Below are 17,563 nucleotides of genomic sequence, written 5' to 3'. Positions count from 1 at the left end.
CTCTGGCAATTCTTAGCTTGTTTTTTTCTCTTGCTCTAACATCGTCAGGACTTGCCTGCACCAGCCCATGTGACTGAATGTTTTAAAAAGGAATGTGGCATTATTCTTTGCAATGAAAAAATACATATAAACACTGGATTTCATTATCATTAGGAGTTATTTGTTCCTTTCTTTCCCTTTTTTAAATAGCTGGTTCCAGCAGTTCTATTGGAGCTCAAGAGACTACGGCTCATTTGTTGGTTTCAGATCCAAACCTTATTCATGTGTTAGTGAAATTTCTTTCTGGTACCAGTCCACATGGGACAAATCAGCACAGCCCACAGGTAATGTAATCCTTAACTACTCATGTGTTCAGCCTCTCGGTAAACAGATTTGTAAAGTACAATTCTTTTACAGTAGCCTTTATGACAGACTGATAATAAGCTTTTCTCTGCACAGATGTTTGTTTATTTGTTTGAGATGGGGTCTTACTATGTAGCTCTGGTTGTTCTGGAACTCACTATGTAGACCCTATTGTCCTTGAACACACGAAGGTCCTCCTTCCTCTGCTTCCTAAGTGCTGGGACTAAAGGTGTGCCCTACTGTTCCCAGCTATTGCTCTGTTTTGAATAATTTAATGAACATTAAAATTTGCAGGGGTACTAAAATTTTCCTGCAACTTCTCATTTAATGAGTGCTATTATTAAGAATGTTAATTAATTTTAGTCGTTTTATTATGTTAATAAATTTTTTCCAAACCCCCCAAAAAAAACCAAATGTATTGCTCTAGAATGAGCTTTATGCATCTCATTGTAGATTTCCTTCTTATGAATTTTATTTATATTGTAATGTGCTGCTTCTGTTTAAGTAATCCTACTTAATTATTGTTTCTTGGTGAAATTAGTAGTGCAAATTTTTTAGCATAAAGACAGTAAAGATATTTTTAAAAATTAATCTTTATACATATCTTGGTTTTATATCAGAAATATGACTGATTTTTTTTAAATTTTTGGGATTAGCAATTATTGTTACATAATTTTAAAATAACTTAGTGGGTTTTGGTGTATCCTACTTTTCATAAATTCCTCTAGAATTGTATTATTTTTCTATCAAAGCAAATTGGCCTTATACAAAAGACCACTGTGTAGGAATTCTGCATAGTCATCCTTAGCCTGAAATGGGTCTGCTCATTGAGTGCTGGTTACCATCACTCATTTTTTCTTCATTAATTTATAAATTTATTCACTTTACTTCCTGGTTGTAGCCACCCTTCCCCCGTTTCCTTCTCTGTGAAGGGGAGATACCCTCCCCCCACCGACATACGCTGACACAGCAGATCCCTGCAGGTCTGGCGTGCCTTCTCCCACTGAGATTACTCAGGGCAGGCCAGCTGGAGAACAGGATCAGGAACAGGTCCTGCCCCAGTTGCTGAGGGACCTGTATGAAGACCAAGCTGAATATCTGCTGCATATCTGCAGGGAGACGGGCCTAGGTCCCACTCTTTGGCTGGTGGTTCAGTCTCTGGGAGTCCCCAAGGGTACAGGTTAATTCACTCTGTTGGTCTTCCTGTATAATTTGTATCCCCTCTGAGTCTCTTAGTCCTTCCTCTAACTCTTTCATAAGATTCCCTGAGCTCTGTACAGTGTTGACCTCGCATCTGATTCAGTCGCCTGCTGGGTGGAGCTTGGAGAGGATGGTTATGTATGCCAGGCTCCTATCAGTAACAGGTCAGGGTTGGCTCTCCCATGGGCTGGGTCTCAAGTGGGGCAGCCATTGGTTGGCCATTCCCTCAGTCTCTGCTCCGTCTTTGTCCCAGCAGTGGTGCTTGTAGACAGACTTTGGATTGGCCAGTGTGTGTATGTGTTGGTATCCTTATCTCTCCACTGGGAGCCCTGTGCTACAGGAGGTGCCACTTCAGGCTCCATATATGCTCTACTAGGAGTCTCAGCTAAAGTCACCCCCATAGACTCCCAGGGGCCTTCCCCATCCCTGTCCTCTGGCATCTCCAGTTTGCAACCCCAGCCACTGATTTCATTCCCCGTCTTGGCCTTCTCTCCTGGCTCTCTCCACACCTGATGCCTATCACTTACGAGAAAGAAGTTTGGGAAAGCAGGACTTTAGAACTTGATATAGATGTACTTTAGCTTTAGGGTTTATTGTTTCTGTCATTGTCATTGGGTTCTTATAGCTCTTGGTTTTACTGGGCATTGAAAACATGACCACTGGCGAGTCAGTTAACTGGAATCCAGTTCTGCTTTTTGTTTTTTATTAAAATTTTATGTGCAGAAATGTTTTATCTGCATGTATGTCTATGCACCAGAGGCATGCCTGGTGCCCATGGAAGTCAGAAGAAGGCCTCTGATCCCTTTGGACTAGACTTACATAGACAGATATCAACCACCGTGTGGATTTTAGAAATCCAATGTAGGTCCTGCGGAAGAGCAGCTAGTGCTCTTAATCACTGAGCCATGTCTTTAGCCCCAAATTATTTTCTTTAGGGATCACAGTTTTTATAATGTTCATAAAATTCAGTGCAAAATGTTCTTGTAGTTTGGGAAGTGTTACAAAGACATTTGGTCATTGAAGCAAATCTTTTTTACTAGTTATATAATCACAAAGAAATAGGATTAATAATAGAATATTCATTTTTAACTTACAGTAAATATGTCAAGACCTAAAATACGAATTTGCTTTTTCCTGTCTCTGTTGAAATTTTGTTTTTCATATGAAGTAGTCTTATATTCTAGCTCCTGCTTTACTGTTGGCATTCTGAGCATGCCGTTGATCTCACTCGGTGGTTTTCAGTGGATGTGTATTTCTCTTCAGGTTGGTCCAACAGCCACACAAGCTATGCAAGAATTTCTCACCCGACTACAAGTGCATCTGTCTTCAACTTGTCCTCAGATATTCAGTGAACTTTTGCTCAAGTTAATTCACATACTGTCCACGGAAAGGTAAATTATAGCATATGCTCCTATACATGTCCTGATGTAAAAGTGAATGTGGGATCCGAGAAATAACTTTACCTCGGGTTTTAGTAGGCCAGAGGACAGTTGGTCTGAGGGCTGTGGCAGAAGGGTTCACTGGGGGGTGGGTTTTGGTCATTTTCATTTCCTTTCAAGTCTTCCAGGCTCTGTTCCTATAAGAATGTTGTACCTCAAACTCCACTGATGGTTTAATAATCTTGCAGCTTAGTTACAGTTTTTTGCTGAAAGCTATTCAATTACTTAAATTCAGCAAGGTGATGGTGATGCAAACCTGTAATCCCAATTCCAGCCCTGGGGAGGCAGAGGCAGGGGGATCTCTGTGAGTTCAAGGCTGGCCTGGTCTACAGAGCAAGTTCCAGGATAGCCAGGCCTACACAGAGAAACCCTACTCAGACAACAAACAAAAAAAAATTACTTAAATTTTTATGAAATATATAGAGAAATAAGGACATATTTTTAAAATACATAATACTAATATGCCAAAGAAAGATAGCTTAAAAATGAAAGTCACAGTTTCATCTCCTATAGAAATCATAACTAAAAACAAAAGTATGTAGCATTCTAAAAGGATAAATTGCTGCCATTCTGTGTTAATTCTTAAAACGATTGAATGTTTTAGTATCACAGGTGGTCAGGTGACATCGAGTCATTGTCTTCACGGTATAATCCTCTGGTGTCTGCCTTACACATGGAAGGCAAGCCCTCTATCTCTGAGGGAAGAAAGACTTGGATTCTTTAGAGAGAAATAGGAGTGATTTTAAAAATAAGTAATACTAACATGCCAAAGAAAGGTAGCTGAAGAATGAAAGTAACAGTTCAACCTCTTGTAGAAATCATAAATTAAACAAAAGTATGCTGCATATTAAAAGAATAAATTTAAGGAATTCTCAGACTTAAAAAAATCTTCTATTTATTTTTACTTTTTTTCATTGTTTTAAGATTTATTTATGTGCCTGCCTATCAGAAGAGGGCAGAAGATCTCATTATAGGTGGTTGTGAGCCACCATGTGGTTGGTGAGAATTGAACTTGGGATCTCTAGAAGAACAGTCAGTGCTCTCGACCTCTGAGCCATCTCTCCAGCCCTGAAAAAAGACTTTTAATGTGTGATATACACAGTATTGTCATGGTGTAGAGGTAGAAAAACACTACCTGATTAGCCAGTGTCTTCATAATACTTAAATGACTACTTTAGAAATCAGCTGGTCACATAAAAATCTTTTAATCTGTTACTTTCAGCTAATTTGTATACCTGTATTTTTCTCTTTTCAATTTCGAAGGGAAGCTATTTTTGGTTAGGTATAATAAAATGGAGACGAGCAGAAAACTTGTGTAATGAAGAAACATGGTAGTCAGTCAAAGTTACCTAAAGTGATTTAATTTTTAATCCTCTGTTTTTCGCTCTCTCTGCAGGGGGGCCTTCCAGACAGGTCAAGGACCGCTTGATGCCCAAGTGAAGCTGTTAGAGTTTACTCTGGAACAGAACTTTGAAGTCGTCTCAGTTAGTACGATTTCTGCTGTGATAGAGTCTGTCACCTTTCTGGTGCATCACTACATCACTTGCTCAGACAAAGTCATGTCTAGAAGTGGATCAGATAGCTCTGTTGGTGCTCGAGCTTGCTTTGGGGGACTCTTTGCTAACCTCATTCGTCCAGGTGATGCAAAAGCTGTTTGTGGTGAAATGACAAGAGATCAACTCATGTTTGATTTGTTAAAACTTGTTAACATTTTAGTACAGCTGCCTCTTTCAAGCAACAGGGAATACAGCGCAAGAGTGTCCATGACCACCAATACCACAGATAGTGTTTCAGATGAAGAAAAAGTCTCAGGAGGCAAAGACGTCAACGGAAGCAATACCAGCATCCCAGGATCTCCTGCCTATGTTGCTGACTTGGTCTTAGCCAACCAGCAGATTATGAGCCAGATTTTGTCTGCTCTAGGCCTGTGTAATAGCAGTGCCATGGCAATGATAATTGGTATGTATTTGGAACATTGATCTCATCTTTTCTTGCTATTGCACCTATTTTTAATTTTTTTTATTAATTTGCAACGTATGCTATTAGTGAATACTTTTATAGAGTGGCTTTACAGGAAATATACTATCAAAAGAGTGTTTCTGTCAGTTTCAAAAATTCTGATAAAATCTTAACAAGGCAAATTGATGAAGAAATTAAAATTAACTAGGGATTGTGGCACAATGCCTTTAATTACAGCACTCAGGAGGAAAAGGAAGAGGGTTCTCTGTCAGTTTAAACTGAGCATATTTTACTTAGTGACTTTAATGTTAACTGTAGAGACCCTGTATGAAAAAAAGAAAAGAGAAAGCAGACTTAAAACATCCGTCTTCAGTACCTGTAATGGCTTCAGTGTATTAGACAACAGCACGACGTACCCCATTCCTGCATGCTTTGATGACATGTGTCATTATACTTTTACGTGCCATCGTTTAACTTTTCTAACATTTGGAAATTAAAAATGTAAAAAGACTTTAACAAAATGTAAAAGTTTATGTCTGATACATTTTCTGCCCACTAATATTCTCCTCTGCCCCCCAACTTTACTTCCTGTGTATATGTTTTACTTGGCCATAAGTCTGCACCACCTGCAAACTCTGTTCTCAGACTAGAAGAAGGCTTCAGACTCCCCGGGACTGCAGTTACAGACAGGTGTGGGCTCCTTAACATGTGGAGGCAGTTAATCAAAACTGGATCCTCTTCATCCGAACCCTTTACTCTCTTCTTGATTCAATACTGTCATTTAGAGTGATGCTCTTCGTCACGCGGTAGCGCCTTCTTTTTATTAGCATTCAGTGGGAGATCTCGTGTAAGGCAGTGCACCCAGTACTTCTTTGGATACCTCTACAGATACTTTAATCTTTAGAGGTCTGTCTGTGTGTACGTGTCTGTCTGTCTCTCTTTCTGTTTTTGAGAAAGTAAAGAGACTTATGTATCCATCCTTTAATGTTTTCTTGAGAAACTGGATTTTTAAACTGTTATATATGTACTTTACAAAATGTATAATCTTTTTATCAAACTAGGTGCAAGTGGCTTACATCTCACCAAACATGAAAACTTTCATGGTGGGTTAGATGCCATATCAGTTGGAGATGGATTATTTACTATATTGACAACACTCAGTAAGAAAGCCTCTACAGTTCACATGATGTTGCAGCCAATCTTGACCTACATGGCCTGTGGATACATGGGCAGACAAGTACGTTCTATGCAGCAGCAGCTGCAGTTATGTAACAGTTTGATAGTAATGCAAATAGAGAGTTACATAGCCGAAAAAATAAGACTATCCATGAATATATTAGAAAAGAAAGGAGCTATGTATGAACAAAGTAATTCTTATTTCAGTTTTAATAGAAATTAAAGAATAAAATTAAAGAATAAAGAATAAAATTTAATTTTAAAAATGACTACCGAGGTAGAAAAAGTAAGTACTTATATTCTGGAAAGTTCCACTACTCCTCTTCCCTGAGATTGTTTCCCGAGCACCGTTGCTAGTTACTACCCGGATGTTTCCTGAGATGTTACAGGACTACTTTAGAGGGACAACTCAAAATTCATCTTGATTTCTCTTTAGTTAAAGAGTATTAGGGTAAATTTTTATTTTAATATAATGTTTTAATTAATTTAGTGGTAATTTTATATAGTGTATTTTCATCATATTAAGAAACGTAGTTGTCGAGATTCACAGGCACTTACCAAATCATGTTGTGTTTGTTTACTTTTTAGGGCTCTCTTGCTACTTGCCAGTTATCTGAACCACTGTTGTGGTTTATTTTGAGAGTGTTGGATACTAGTGATGCATTGAAAGCATTCCATGATATGGGTAAGAAAAAAAAACCTTCTCTCTATCATTTTAGCATGTTTCTTTTTAGCTAATGTTTTAGCATGGTCAGTTTTGTCCTCTTAATGCCCAGTCTTGTTCCTAGGATTCTTTTCATTTAGTATTCTTTGAATTTAGGTGGAGTTCAGTTAATCTGCAACAATATGGTTACCAGTACAAGGGCTATTGTGAACACTGCGAGAAGTATGGTGTCAACTATTATGAAATTTCTTGATTCTGGTCCAAACAAAGCCGTGGACAGCACTTTGAAGACGAGAATCTTGGCCTCTGAGCCCGACAATGCAGAAGGAATCCATAACTTTGCACCCCTTGGTAAGACAGTGGCCCTACCTCTTACTACTATGGCTCAACTTAGTGTTTGAATGAGGTAAAGAAAAATTAGTTGTTGACACAAGTTAATATTAGATTAGTAACATTTTTAAATATAAAAAGTTCCTCTTATAGGCTGTTGGTACCAAAACTTTCTACTAACTACAACAGTTTTAGGTCAGTTCTCTCTTCAAATGTTAATCGCCTTGAAAGCTCTTAAACATTGATATGTTTTCAATTTTTAATTTAGACGTTTATTCCTTCACACTACATTTCTTTCATGCTTTTCCTATTACTGTCTCATGAACATACGAGAAATAAAGATCATTATTTTCATGGTTAAAGTGTAGTCCTCAAGACTTTTCTACGTTACATGTGGTCACTAATAGTCCTTTGTCATCTGAGTAATGGAAATGCTTTGATCATCGTGCGTGGTGACTGAATGTGTAACGATTCCAGCAGATGTTTATTTTCTGCTCATTTTCATAGCTTAATATTCATACTGTCGTTTGAATATTTCTCAGTGTTTTACTACATCCTGTATGCTATTTAAATGTTTTCTTGTAGGTACAATCACCTCTAGTAGTCCTACTGCCCAGCCAGCTGAGGTGCTCTTGCAAGCCACACCGCCCCATCGAAGGGCTCGTTCTGCTGCGTGGTCCTATATCTTTCTGCCAGAGGAAGCTTGGTGTGACCTTACCATCCACCTTCCTTCAGCAGTGTTGCTGAAGGAGATACATATTCAGCCTCACCTTGCATCGCTTGCCAGTGAGTACGGGGAGGCATCGTGAGAATAACAGTTTAGGGCAGATGAAGGTGGGCGGTGCTATCCAGCAAGCCCTCCTATGTGCACTTTTGGTGTTAGGTGGTATGGCCATGGGTTTAATCAGTGTAGGCTAGCTTGCTTCCTTTGTTCATTTGTTTCTTCTTTTCTTTTGTATATTATTCACTTGGTTCATAATTGAATATATTTTATCAGGACATTTTAAGGTAAATTCCTTAAAATATTTGGAAAATCAATTCCAGATTAAGTAGAAGCAGATTTTTTGTAGCTTATTCATTTACGGTGCTTGACACAGTTTCCCACTGTGGAGTTACTTAGCTTCTCTCAGCGTAATCAGTCTGTACTGAGACTGTTGCCTTCGTTTGTCTTCACTGTCTCAGTGGTACTCAGTGTCACTCAGAGTGGATGAAAATCTCAGGGAGAGTTCATAGATTCTTAGTGTATTTGGAAGAAGATGTTTTTGAAAGGTAGATTATAATCTAGTTATATTATTCAAACTATTTCTCATACAATTAATATAAGATGAAAGTCCGGCATAATGTCCTGTGCCTGTAATTTCATATCATGGGAGCAGGAGGGAAGACATTTTTAAGCTTGAGGTCAGACTTGTGATACCAGATGAAATAATACAAAAAGAATCACATATACCAAAACCTTTCTTTAGCAGGTCATAAACTATTTTAAAAGACAAAGTACTGCCTGACCAGGGTAGCATAGGTCTATATTCCTACCTACTTAGGCTCACGCAGGAGGATTTACAGTTGAGTATCTGCATGGGTGTTGTGGGTGGGCAGCTAGAGGAGCCTAGTTTTCAGACAGAAACAGTGACATCATCTAGTGATGTCGCTCACTGATGGGTCCTTTCCCATTAAGTTTTGCATTAAGCTCTAAACTACAGTTCAGCAGTGTGTCTGAAGTGAGAGACAGTGTGTGCATGAGGACAGTAGCTTGTGTGCATGTGGGTAGATTTTGCATGGGAGCATTAGGAACGCAAGTACAGTGTGGGCACAGTTGGCATATGCATGCTTGATTAACAGATACCTTTTCTGCTGGATTAGAGCAGGAATTCAATATATGTTCCAGTGAAAATGAAGTAGATTTTATTATTAAATGGTGATAGAAATTTTAGTTGTTTGATTTCTTAGAGTGTATTGCTCATGTAAAGTACAGCTATTAGTTTCTTAAAATGATTTTAAAGTCACAGTTTACAAAATTTTTTAAATTTCTCTAACTCTTAGTGTAAGCCTGGCATTTAGTTGACAGTTAATAAAATTATACTTAGTATAAAAATAAACCAATTTTTAAGATTTTTCTTTGATAGATATGTTTTCTCCATAGGCATCTGTGCTGTGCTGGGAGCCGAATGCCCTGTTCGGGGCTGCCAGTTGTCACCTCACTGGCACTCCTTGAAGTAACAAAAATTGTTTTACTTTAAAATTTGAGACTGGCCAAGAATTAAAAGGCAAACAAAATTAAAGTGAAATCAGTTTTAAAATTAGCTGTGACTTTAAGCACAGCATTGTAAATTACATTGTGGATTGTTGAATCAATTGGTAATTACTATTCTGTCCTTTTCAAGTTATTTTAAACAACCAATCATAAAACTATGTTTGTTCATGACGGTTTTGGTAGAACAGAGATAGTGAACTATTGCCTGCTAAGTTGGTCTATTTTACCTTTTCCAAGGATGTAATTGATACACAACTGATACAGATATAAGTTCTATAGTTACTCTTCCCTTAGGTGACTATTTCAATAATTATGATAATTACTGAAAGTCATATCTTTAAAAAATATACAAAATGATGTTGAATGCTGGTGACAGGTGCTCTTTGTTATATATAGTGCTTTCTGTAAGTTAATAGTCCATGTATCTGATGGTTGCCACATTAGTGCACTGTACTAGAGTGTAGCATCTAGTTCACTTTTTTTACTGTTCAGTTTTCTCTTCCTGCAGCCTGCCCATCGTCAGTGTCCGTTGAAGTAAGTGCAGATGGTGTTAATATGCTCCCTTTGTCTACTCCTGTTGTCACAAGTGGTCTCACCTACATAAAAATACAGCTTGTGAAAGCTGAGGTAGCTTCTGCTGTCTGCCTCAGACTACATCGTCCTCGGGATGCCAGCACACTAGGCCTTTCACAGATTAAATTATTAGGCCTTACTGCTTTTGGTACCACCTCATCAGCCACAGTTAATAATCCCTTCCTTCCATCTGAAGATCAAGTTTCCAAAACAAGGTATGTATTTTTCATTTCTAATTTTTAAATGCTTTCTGTGGTTGTTTTCAAGTTGTTCATCCTAGCCAGGGGTGATGGTGCACACTTTTTAATCCCAGCACTTGGGAGGCAAAGGCAGGTGAGTTCCAGGCAAACCTGGTTTACATAGTGAATTCCTGGACAGCCACAGCTACATAAGGAGACCTCTTCCCCTTCCCAGTCTCTCCCCTCCCCCCAAAAAACCTCTTAGTAAGTTGTCATATAGGTGCTTATATAGTACTGATTTCTATTAGGTCTAATACAGTAGTTTTGCAGAGGTATAACAGTGAGGCAGTAAAGTTGAAGTTTATGTAGTAAGTTTATGGAAAACATCTGCAGTAATGTGAGCTACTTACGTTCCCACACATGTATGTTCTGTATTTCAGCATTGGATGGCTACGGTTATTGCATCATTGCCTTACACACATAAGTGATCTAGAAGGGATGATGGCCAGTGCGGCTGCCCCTACTGCCAATTTGCTACAGACTTGTGCTGCCTTACTGATGTCCCCATACTGTGGGATGCATTCCCCCAACATTGAGGTTGTGCTTGTAAAGATCGGATTGCAGTCCACTAGAATTGGCCTGAAGCTTATTGACATTCTCCTGAGAAACTGTGCAGCATCAGGCAGTGACCCTACAGGTGACTATTGACTTTACTCCTATCATTTTCACACACCTACGCAGTAAAATACTTGACCTCATGATGTTTGGAATTCTTTCTGAAATGAATTCCTCTTAAAGCTTTGCTACTTTTAAACTTTTTCATAATTTATTGGTGGCATTCAGTGAATAACTTATAAAAGCATATCTTTCCATTTTAAACTGGCTAACAAACCATTTTTTCCCCCCCTGGCCAAGATTTAAATAGCCCTTTACTTTTTGGAAGACTGAATGGACTTTCCTCTGATTCTACAATAGATATTCTTTACCAGCTTGGTACAACTCAGGACCCTGGAACTAAAGACAGGTATGTGCTGTTTTTCTGTTTAGTCACAACATGCTTTAGTGAAGTGGAACTAATACTTTCCCTTCAGAAGGCCTCACAAATGTTTAAACAAGTAAATATATCAACATCTGTCCATATGCTTTACATAATAAACAAAATAATGTGTGTTTAAACATATTTTGAATGCTTTTGAGCTAAAAAATTTGTAGTCAGTATTGCATTTGTAGGAATACTTAACATGTAAAGATACTATTTATATCAAATGTCAGTTGTGGCATTGCTGATCCTTCTTTACTTTTTAAGAATTCAGGCCTTGCTAAAGTGGGTCAGTGACTCTGCAAAAATGGCTGCTTTGAAGAGAAGTGGCAGAATGAACTATATGTGCCCGAGCTCATCAGCTGTCGAGTATGGGCTTCTCATGCCGTCCCCCTCTCATTTGCACTGTGTAGCTGCGATTCTTTGGCACAGTTATGAATTGCTTGTAGAGTATGACTTGCCAGCACTGCTAGACCGAGAGCTCTTTGAGTAAGTACGAGTGGAATCCTACCCTTTTCTTTCATGTGCTAGATTTACTGTGTGTTTTCATATTTTAGGTAAAGTATTGTGTCTGTTTCTGTAGTTGCTTACTGCTTTAAAGGTGGTGGGACCTAAAAGAATGGAGCCTAAAAATCAGGTGGACTAAAGTCTCATGCAGTAGCTGATTTTATTCAGAGCATCAGACAGTTTGTCATGGTCTGAGGATCATGAAGAGGCACCTGAGTAAAGAATACAATCACAAGGACAAACCACATGTGGCAAAAGCATGTTTTTCCATAGAGGCACATGAATGACAACAGCTGAAGTAACTCACTGCTATCCACTATACCTGGGAATAGGAAGAAAACACATCGTAAGAGCAATTCTGGTCTTTGAAGAAACTAAGGATACAAGGCTTTTGTTTTCTTGGAGTTTTCCCACAAGCACTCAGAATTCTCACACAACTTCATTCGTGGAATGTGTTCCAACAAATATTGATAGTTGTGTGTGTGTGTGTGTGTGTGTGTGTGTGTATTTTTTTTTTTTTTTGGATAGTAAGGGTAGTTTAAAAATAACAAATACAAAAATAGTACTTTTGAAATGACCCTTCACACTTAAACTACTGACATGGTCTTCTACTGGAGCTGCACTCCAAGCCTTTCTTGTTTTAAGATTCAGCCACGATATTGCTAGTTTTTCTTTAAATCGGGAATGTAGCACTGTCAACTACATTCTTCTTTACAACTGTAGACGGAAAGTGTCGGTAGAAAGTTTGAGATCGGCAGGGATGGCTGCCCATCTCTATTTCTAGCACTGGGAGAGAAAGGAAGTTGATGAACCCAGTTAATTCCAGGACAGTGAATACTCAGTGAGCCCCACCATATTCAAAAAGGAAAGGAGTGGAATGGGAGGAGAACTTGAATGTCAAGTAAACTCTTAATGTTCTTTGTCAGTATATTTAATCTCCAGTAGGAGTATTTCAAGCGATGAGTGTGGTTTCCTAAAAACAAAACAAGACATGTACTCTCTTTTCTTTCTCTAGGTTACTTTTCAATTGGTCCATGTCACTTCCGTGCAATGTGGTTTTGAAGAAAGCTGTTGACAGTCTACTTTGCTCCATGTGTCATATACATCCAAATTATTTTTCCTTGCTCATGGGCTGGATGGGAATTATCCCTCCCCCAGTGCAATGTCATCATAGACTGTCCATGACAGATGATAGCAAGAAACAAGATCTTAGTTCATCACTGACAGATGATTCCAAAAATGCACAAGCACCTCTTGCTCTAACTGAATCCCACTTGGCAACTCTTGCTTCCTCTTCTCAGTCCCCAGAAGCTATTAAACAGTTGCTAGACTCAGGGTTGCCTTCCCTTCTTGTGAGGAGTCTGGCTAGTTTTTGTTTTAGTCATATTTCCTACTCAGAAAGCATTGCTCAGTCAATAGATAATTCCCAGGACAAACTCAGGCGGCATCATGTTCCACAGCATTGTAATAAGATGCCCATCACAGCAGACCTAGTTGCTCCTATTCTTAGGTTTTTGACTGAAGTTGGCAATAGTCATATTATGAAAGATTGGCTTGGTGGTTCTGAAGTCAATCCACTGTGGACAGCACTTCTGTTCTTACTGTGTCACTCTGGGTCTACTGCTGGAGGACATAATTTAGGGGCACAGCAGAGCAGCACAAGATCAGCTTCTCATTCTTCAGCTGCTACGACAGTACTGACTACCCAGCAACGGACAGCCATTGAGAACGCGACTGTTGCCTTCTTTCTGCAGTGTATTTCATGTCACCCTAATAACCAAAAGCTGATGGCCCAGGTAAGACAGCAAAGCCCGCCTTGGACTCTGTGGGGTCTTGCTAATGGAGAAGGGCTGCCCTCGTGGGGTTAGTTAAGCAGTGTGGCACTGGGGCGTGGGATTAAGTGCAAACGAGAACAGAATCTCTTCCCGCTCCTGAAATATGTGCTCTCGAAAGGCAGCGCTTTTCAGGATGAGGTGACTGGAAATTCATAAACATTCTAGCTACGCTCTGACACTTCCACAACTCACCTAGTTAAAGAGCAAGACTAAAAGAATATATTTTTGCTGCTGGTACTGGATTGACTATTAAGTATTACCAGACTGCTGTAACTCTGGGTTTGATCTGATCACATAGACATTAAGAGTAGGTTTCAGGAGAGACGCTCTGAACATTATAGACAGTTTATTGTAATAAGTCTCAAAGGTCAAAATTTTTGCAAGCTAGAATTGTTTAGAGTAAGTATATTCGAGATACTTTGGTTTGGTTTTTTGTAGCTTTGAGGCTTTCATGAATTTGGATGAGTTTTTCAGTATATAAATCAAGACTAGTAATGCCTGTATCAGGGACTCTCGAACACAGACACTACTGTGTATAACACCTTAGGACACAGCCTCGCAGAAGTAGGAGATTGTGACGAGCAGGAAAAAAGGCTCTTTCCCCTGTTAACGGGGATTGCTTATTCCTGTCATCCTGTTACTACATGTTTACATTTATAAATACAGAATGACTTGAGTTTGTACCTTGAAAAACAAGGTACATTAGTGCTCATAGTAGTAGTTCTTACACAACTATCTCCTTAATGAAACTAGTTAAAAGCAAATGCTTGAATTATAAGTTTGAATTGTGCTTCGTAGACTGGGTTGCTATAGTCCTCTGACTTCCGATCTCGTTATCATCTGTTTTTTATTAAGACTGTTTAATTCTAAACCCATTCCCCATACGTCACACCATCCCTCTCAGTTCTTGTTACGTAACTCAGGCTGCCCTCGAACTCACAAAGGCCTGTCTGCTAGTGCTGGGATCAAGGCTTGGGCCACCACACCTGGCAAAGTACTTTTCAAAAGTAATTTTTATTATAACTGGATTAATAGTTACTAAAATCAGTTCTGGCTAGGCCTACTCTGTATGTGAAGGATCAATTGTAGGTATTCCTCTCTGCTATTGAAATGTTTTGTAGTTTGGTTTTTATGATTCACGGTCTCACTCTGTAGGCTCCCGGAACTTTATGTAGAGGGCAGGGATTAACGTTTCTGTGCCGCCACACTTGCTGTCTCCTTACACTTTTACTTGTTTGTCTGCTTCTGTATTCCCGTACTTTAAGATTTAGGTTCTTATTTGCAGATTGATGAATTAAAATACACTTATTCGTTAATTCATATTTTTAATTTCTTGTTTATTTTTTTAAAATAAAAACCTGCAAATCTCCACTTCACTTTTGAAATTTCTTGCCTTCCCAGGTTCTCTGTGAACTATTTCAGACAGCTCCTCAAAGGGGTAGCCTTCCAACTTCTGGGAACATTTCAGGGTTTGTACGAAGACTGTTTCTACAGTTGATGCTAGAGGATGAGAAGGTGACAATGTTTCTTCAGTCACCTTGCCCAGTGAGTAATCTTGGTGCTTACCTTCTTGTCCTTATAACTCTTACTTACTTCTGAGGGAGGACTTGTAGTGAGTTCTGTTCTCTTTTTTTTTTTTTTTTTTCAATTTTATTTTTAACTTATATGTATGTCTTGCTCAAATGTTTGTGTACCATGTGTACCTAGGGCCCTTAGAGATGAGACAGGACCTTTGGACACTTGGAACTGGAGTTGTGGGTATTGTGAGCTGCCACGCAGGTGCTAGGAACAATTCCAGGTCCTCTGTAAGAACAAGTGCTCTTCACTGCAGAGCCGCGTCTCCAGCCCCATCTTCTTTTTAGTAATGTAGCAGACGAAACGAGCAGTTTATATTTAGTGGCAAGAAGTCTTATTTAGGATAACTTGCCATATTTCCTTCATTAGAACAACAGATACTGTATTTTGAATAGTTTGTTTTGTTTTGCGGACACGCAATATTTGATACCATTGGTACTACCCATCTAAAATGCTGATCAACAACTCCTAGGCAAAGCATGCCAGAAATATATAAAACATACAAGCTATGCTTCATTGAACTTTTTATTCATCCATGTCTTTGAATTTGATTACTGATAGTATCCTAAACACTTCTAAATTAATTTCCCCAGTTATACAAAGGGAGGATTAATGCGACCAGCCATGTCATCCAACACCCAATGTTTGGAGCAGGCCATAAGTTCCGTACTCTGCATTTGCCAGTCTCAACAACCCTGTCAGATGTTCTCGATAGAGTGTCAGGTAAGTAAGACTTCAGTTTTATGGTTCTTTTTTTTTTTTTTTTTTTTTTTTTTTTTGTAAACCCTGTTTCATGCATTTGAACTTGAAGGAGAAGGTGTATTTTTAGTTTCTGTGTGTGGTTGGTTTGTCTGTGTGTGACACACATGCAGCACCTGCAGAGCTGAGGAGAGTGTGAGTCACAGGTTCTGGAGCTGGAAACAGCTCTAAGACACATGTGGTCCCGAGAGTGAACCTGGGCCTTCCGTAAGAGCAACAAGAACTCCAAGCTACTGAGTCATCTCTCCAGTCCCTCATAACTTTCTTTCTTTCTTCCTTCCTTCCTTCCTTCCTTCCTTCCTTCCTTCCTTCCTTTCTTTCTTTCTTTCTTTCTTTCTTTCCTTATTTATTTATTTATTTATTTATTTATTTATTTATTTATTTATTTCATGTATGTGAGTACACTGTAGCTGTCTTCAGACACCAGAAGAGGGCCTCAGATCCCATTACAGGTGGTTGTGAGCCACCATGTGTGTGCTGGGAATTGAGCTGCTGAGCCCTCTCTCCAGTCCCCAATAACTTTATTTTTATTGTTCTACCCATTCAGAAACCATTTCTTTAACCCTGTTTCATGCATTTGAACTTAAAGAAATTATAAATATTGTCATAGCTTGAAGACAGAAACAAGACTCATTAAGTTAGCAATAATGACTCTTACCCTTCAGGCAATAATAATCTTAATTATGATGCCAGTCATGTCGTGTGATGCAAACAGTCGACTGGGAACCTTTGGAGGATTTTCCCCACACATAACCATGTGGTCACACTATTGTTGCATTAGTAAATGGGTGGCAGGTTTCAAATTAATGAGTGTTTTCTGGATCTAGAGGTGAAAGTAACCAATGTCCAAAAGTAAAGACTGAAGGCGTGGGGTCACCTAGTTACCTCATCGCTGCTCACAGTGCTGGTGAGGAAAGCAGAGCGGGCCTCCTTCCCTTGGTGCTTGTAAGCAGTAAAGCCGTGCATTAAGGGGAAAGCTGCTTTTTGGTTCCTTTGATTTTCGAGATGGGGTTTTTCTGTGTAACAGAACCCTGACTATCCTAGATCGCACTCTGTAGGCTAGGCTGGCTGTGAATTCAGAGATCTGCCTGCCTGTGCCTCCTGAGTGCTGGGATTAAAGGCGATGTGATCATCTGCTTTAGATAGAGTTTATTGCCTCTTAGAATTTCTCGTTATTGAGTGAATAAAATGATTTTTTTTTGTAAGAACTGCAGTTTTCTCTAGAGATGGGCTTATGAAAAGGACATATTTTGACCCTGAAAACAATTATGTTTATACATTAGATTTCAAAGTAAGCCGTATGTAAGTATGTATGTTATAACAAAATAGTATTTATCTATATTCTTAAGAGGAAGACCAATGTTTTCCCTGTAACGAGTGAAGGAAAAGGTGGGAACTGTCCTTGAATCACATGAAAATCCAGAGCTCACAATTAAAGACAGATAGAAAAGACCAGGAAGGTCATCGCTTTGGCAGCACGCATCCTTAGAATCAGAAGGATAGATGGGGGAATAGCAGCAGCCCTGCACAAGGATGACAGTCAGTACATGAGGTGCTCCATGTTTAAAGAGAAAGAAAGAAGTGGGAACCTGTTAGCATGTGTAGATAGTAAGTCAAACTATGTGAGCGAAATTGCTTACTGTTATAAAATAAAGCAATATTTTTTTTAAAAAAGTCAGTTATGGTGCTTTATACGTACATCCAAAAGATGTTTCTGGAGTCAGAAGCAGGAGGA

General features: G+C 39.0%; 1 protein-coding gene across 1 annotated transcript in view; it reads left to right on the top strand.

Moving 5' to 3' along the window:
• Nucleotides 1-17,563, top strand: part of Birc6 (baculoviral IAP repeat-containing 6) — a 193,582-nt gene that overhangs the window by 124,764 nt on the left and 51,255 nt on the right. Inside the window, 14 exon segments of the mRNA NM_001170596.4 lie at nucleotides 190-323; nucleotides 2,806-2,933; nucleotides 4,378-4,940; nucleotides 6,002-6,177; nucleotides 6,705-6,801; nucleotides 6,937-7,131; nucleotides 7,696-7,896; nucleotides 9,870-10,149; nucleotides 10,554-10,810; nucleotides 11,029-11,137; nucleotides 11,420-11,641; nucleotides 12,675-13,455; nucleotides 14,896-15,039; nucleotides 15,663-15,792. Coding sequence (NP_001164067.1) covers nucleotides 190-323; nucleotides 2,806-2,933; nucleotides 4,378-4,940; nucleotides 6,002-6,177; nucleotides 6,705-6,801; nucleotides 6,937-7,131; nucleotides 7,696-7,896; nucleotides 9,870-10,149; nucleotides 10,554-10,810; nucleotides 11,029-11,137; nucleotides 11,420-11,641; nucleotides 12,675-13,455; nucleotides 14,896-15,039; nucleotides 15,663-15,792 — 3,417 coding nt within the window.

This window comes from Rattus norvegicus, chromosome 6, assembly GCF_021556685.1.
Source record: "Rattus norvegicus strain SHRSP/BbbUtx chromosome 6, alternate assembly SHRSP_T2T, whole genome shotgun sequence".
Classification (NCBI taxonomy): domain Eukaryota; kingdom Metazoa; phylum Chordata; class Mammalia; order Rodentia; family Muridae; genus Rattus; species Rattus norvegicus.
Note: the sequence above shows the minus strand (reverse complement) of the source record. Positions and strands in the feature narration are given on the sequence as shown.